This window comes from Fusarium phalaenopsidis (assembly GCF_050370095.1).
Source record: "Fusarium phalaenopsidis strain FUZ10S chromosome Unknown contig_32292, whole genome shotgun sequence".
Classification (NCBI taxonomy): Eukaryota; Fungi; Ascomycota; class Sordariomycetes; order Hypocreales; family Nectriaceae; genus Fusarium; species Fusarium phalaenopsidis.
The window spans coordinates 3,294,542-3,298,980 of NW_028145410.1; the positions used below are offsets into that span (position 1 = coordinate 3,294,542).

General features: G+C 54.2%; 1 protein-coding gene across 1 annotated transcript; it reads left to right on the forward strand.

The window, feature by feature from the left end:
- Window positions 1-854: 854 nt before the first annotated feature.
- Window positions 855-3,773, forward strand: LRP88_05275 (uncharacterized protein; the record flags this gene model as incomplete). Its single annotated transcript, XM_083241833.1, has 4 exons — window positions 855-2,706; window positions 2,759-2,912; window positions 2,970-3,065; window positions 3,119-3,773. The coding sequence occupies 4 exons, from the start codon at window positions 855-857 to the stop codon at window positions 3,771-3,773; spliced, it is 2,757 nt and encodes a 918-aa protein (XP_083102981.1).
- Window positions 3,774-4,439: the final 666 nt, after the last annotated feature.

Here is a 4,439-nt window from a genome sequence, read left to right on the forward strand (position 1 = left end):
CAGTCCTCCTCCTCCTCCTCTTCCTGGACTCTAGCCATCATACCTTCCAAGTCGACAGGCTCCTATCCCGTTGGGGATTCAACAAAATCTTCTCCCGCTGCCTCCTTCATTGTCTTGGCCGTGGCTGTCGTCCATTCTCAGTTCGATTGTACCGCGAATCAGTCGATTCGCAGAGGAACACTTGCCTTGATGCCGCTCCCAGGACTTCACATGTCATCGAGATGCTCGAAACAGGCCACAGCTGTTGCGGAACACACGTCGATACACGGGATAGCTCCTACCTATTTGCCATTCACGTCCTCTACGGTGCTTTTCACATGTCTGAACAGCGCCTGGTGTTGAGCAGAGTGCCTTCCAAACACGACACTTGACGGCAGTCGTCAGTCAAGAAATCTGGAGGCTCAGGCCTGTTCCCCCTGGAGCCCAAACTACCGCGCCTTCTCTAAACAAAAATCAATTACGAAATCGTATAGCGCATGGCAAGTGATCAGTGAGTATCCTTCCTTATACGCCTCTCCTTCAACTGACACGGAAGGTGACCACCGCGTCGAGGGCAGACGTCTATATCTCCGTCTCCCCTCGTCTCTTCTCCCATCCATCCTCTCTCTCCTCCATCCATCTTCTCCCTCCCATGATCTTCTCTCTCCTCCACCACTCCTCTTTTCTTTCACCCGTCATCTTCTTTCTCCCCCGTCCACCCCCCTCTTCCCCTCTCCTGCGGGCAGAGGAAACTATCCGCCAAAGCCTCCTCTTGCCACCACCATCTTCCGCACCCTCTTCTACACTTCTGAGTCTATTCCAGCGACGCTCTCCAGAACAGAACCAAAGGCCTAGATCATCTTTCCCCCCTCGACATGGCATCTTCGCCGGCCTCCCGGTCCAGAGGGAGCAGGGAGGTCTCCTATATCCACCCAGACGAGGTCGACATGTATGACTCTCCCCCTCCAGAGCCAAACTCACAGGAATCGGCAACCACCGCACCTGCCCGACGGTCATGGCTCACTACACCCAACGACGAGCCCCCTCAGGAGGAATTCGCCTTCGCAGCACCTCCTCGGGGCCGATTCACCTTCGCGGCCCCTCCACCTCTTGGTAGCAACGTCGCCTTTTGGTCACATCGGCCTCCTTCTTTCGTGCCTCAGCATATCCCACCACATCCAGGGCCGGCTACCCAAATCCCCACCGGATGTCAGCCTCCAGATCTTTGTGAGAGACCTCGACCCGGGCTTGTAGAAACCCCTATTCTTGAAACGCACCCATCAGCCACAACTCTGCGCCCCCAGAGCCAGAACTTTGCCCCTCATCAGAGTCCTCCTGTTTCACATCACGAGAGCTTTCAAGGCCGCCTTCATTCGTGTCCCCAGGACAGCGCTCCCGAACAACCCCAGAGCTATCATCACGAGGAAAGCCCTTCTACCACGGGTCATCAAGCTCCCCTACGCCCACAAACCCGGTCGGATCAGTCAACCGGTGTTGAGGATTTACCTCACCTAGCTCAAAAGCGACCACCCCCACCCTTTCCTTATCACGAGTATTATCCTTCCAAAAGATCTCATCTGAGATATGAGGTCGAATGGGAAGAGCTCATACCGCCGGATGAGACCGCATCTGACAGCGAGCCGGAAGGCGAGGAACCCAAGCCACACCTTCCTCAAACTTCAGGACACCACCGTCACTTGACAACTCAGGCAGTTTACCCTTCCACTCCTGCTCGAGAGGACGATGAGCCCCCAGCCCCGGACCTCAAGGCGTCCCTTCCTCAAACCTTGGGTGGAAGTAGCGTCCAGCTGCCAGCCCAATCTGCGCCTCCCCGTTCTGGTGCAGCCCAGAGACAGGATCGTGGAGAGCACGGAGCGTCCCTTCCCCAAGCTTCAGGAAACGCAGGTCCTCAGGATCACGACTCCAGCGGCCCCCTTCCAACTCTGTCTCTCGCACCCACCTCTTTTCCCGAAGAAGATCCCAGAGTTCGAGAGCGGCTTCAATCGCAGTCCATCAACGTCCCCATACCACCTGTTCAGGATTGCCCCGAGATCTGCCAGCAGCGTCCTTCTGAGTTCGACACTAATATCAGAATGGAGATCATGCAAGGTGTTGTGGACGCAGTCAACCGATTCCATGCCCTGGGCAAGGTTGAGCGTGACCTCGCTGGCGAAGAGATCGAGAAGCTACAAGGCGAGCTCCGTCGCAACGAGGGGACTCTGGAGATTGCCTATCGAGAATTGGACAAGAAGAACAAGCTGTTGGCCGAGCGGCATGCACAGTTGACCGAGCAAGAAGAACAGTTGGCCGAGCAAGAAGAACAGTTGGCTGAGAAAGATATAGTCGCTCGTGAGTGTATAGCTCAACGCAACGAGTGGGAAGAGAAGGCACTCTCCGCTCTGCGGGAAAAGGACACCCTTCTAGCCAACATCGCGTCTCTTCGCAGCGAACTTGGCAAGTCGCAAAAGCTCACAAAGAACATGCCAGCCAAGCTCCGTGAGTACAAGGCGAAGCTCAACGAAGCGATTGACGAACAACAAAATCTCTATCACAGATCTCTCGCCTACTGCGATTCAGCCACCAACACAATCCAGCAAGAGAAGAATGCCCGAGCATCCAGCGCAAGTGAAGTTGTCATGGCATTGGAGGCAAACAGCAACAAGCAGGCCGAGTTGCGGGAAGGCTACCGGGCGGTCTGCGAAAAGCTGCAACGGGATAGTGAGAGAAGTATGTGTTCATGTTTTACCTTCTCCTTGACTGCGGCTTACCATTCCATTAGAAGACGAACATATTCGGCAGCTAGAGGCGGATCTGACGAACCAACGAGCCGAGCTCGCTCAGGAGAAGCAGTCTTCGGCTACACTTCGATCCAGCATCCAAGAGAATGCCAACATCGACCAAGTGATGAATCTGCTTCAGGACCAACAGCAATTGTTCCTTTCCAAGTACGTTGTACAAACCGCTTGCTGACTTTGCTAACATCCCAGCAGGTTCGATGCAATCTCGACGTCCCTGTCAGAGAATCGAATCAAGGCATCTGATCTGACGACGGCGGGCGACAAGTTCAAGGATACCATCCTTGCAAGGTACGTGGTTCTCTGGCAGTTGGTTGCATCCGCATATACTAAATACATCCCAGCATTCTGCCCGAGTTTCAGTCCCTACATGCTCAGCAAGGTGCAATCAATGACACTCTCGAGCTAGAGTTTGAACAAGAAGGTGTTTCCCTTGAGGATATCAGCGTGCAGCTCGAAGAGTTCGCGAAGAGAGCGGGGGAGATCCAAGGTTTGCGAGAGTCCTTGGTCGTCGCTTTGCAAGATGCGGTCGAAAAGAGCGATGCACTCCGCAAGAGCCAGGATGAAGTGATCGTGGCTCTCAGAATCCAAGTCGATGGCGTCAATGGACAAGTGCCGGTACAGCAAAGTGTCAACACTACCCTCAACCAGATGGCGGGCCCCGATGGGACATCGCACTCCAGTCGCACACTCATCGGCGGCGCAGACCACGATATCGGTGGCCCAGGCTCTCAACCTCCTTACACTCCGACTCCGAACCCACGCGATCGAAAGGTCATTGTGAGCAGTCCCGAAAAAGACTCGGTGTCAGCCGGAAGGCCAATATCAGTTGCTGAAGAGCAATCACGACGACGTGATGCCAGTGCTCCACGTCCGCGTTCGGCTCTACGAAACTACGCTGGCGTGACGAAGCCTGCAAACTCCCAGAGAGTCTCACCCAGCGCAGCCTTCACTTCGTGGCATGAGTATGAAAGGAGACGGCGCAATGGCGACAATTGAAAGGCATCGGGCATGAAGGGTGGAACAACCACTGCTGGAGCCCCTGCCTCCAAAAACGCCAAGCCGATACAACTTGATCTTCGGCATGTTTATACATCGATTACCCTGGGAGGCAGACGAAGCCCCCACTTCACCATCGGGGCGACAGGCAACGGCTCCGGTGTATCATTGTTATGGTGATGAGATTCAAAGATATGATGGTGGGACGAAGACTGACACCGAGTATTTTGGCGATCTCGAGGCGGAGACAACTGAGACTGAAGATGTGGACAACCAAGTGTACTTACTTATCAAAAGCCAGTCGTGTGGTGACAGCTTTAGCCGTAATACAAACTGCACGACACCCCAGGACCCAAATTCTGTGCTTCAGAGACACGTCATCGATTGCAGTCATGGCGTAACGTGAAATTGTGGTTTATGATGTACATGTACAGTCGCATCTCGTGAGGCGAGGTGATCCAAGAGCCCAAACTCCAACAATGCTCTGTCGTATAGTGTTACAAATGGTGTTGGCCGCGATGGGCGGAAAGGCGTTTCTTTCTTTTTCCCATCTCTCTCCTTCTCTGGCCGGTCTAGGCAGATCGGTTCTCTCGAGGCGGATCCAACGAATCGTGGGTATCATGGAGCAGGATCGAAATAGCTATCATTTCCTCTTCTTCGTCTCAA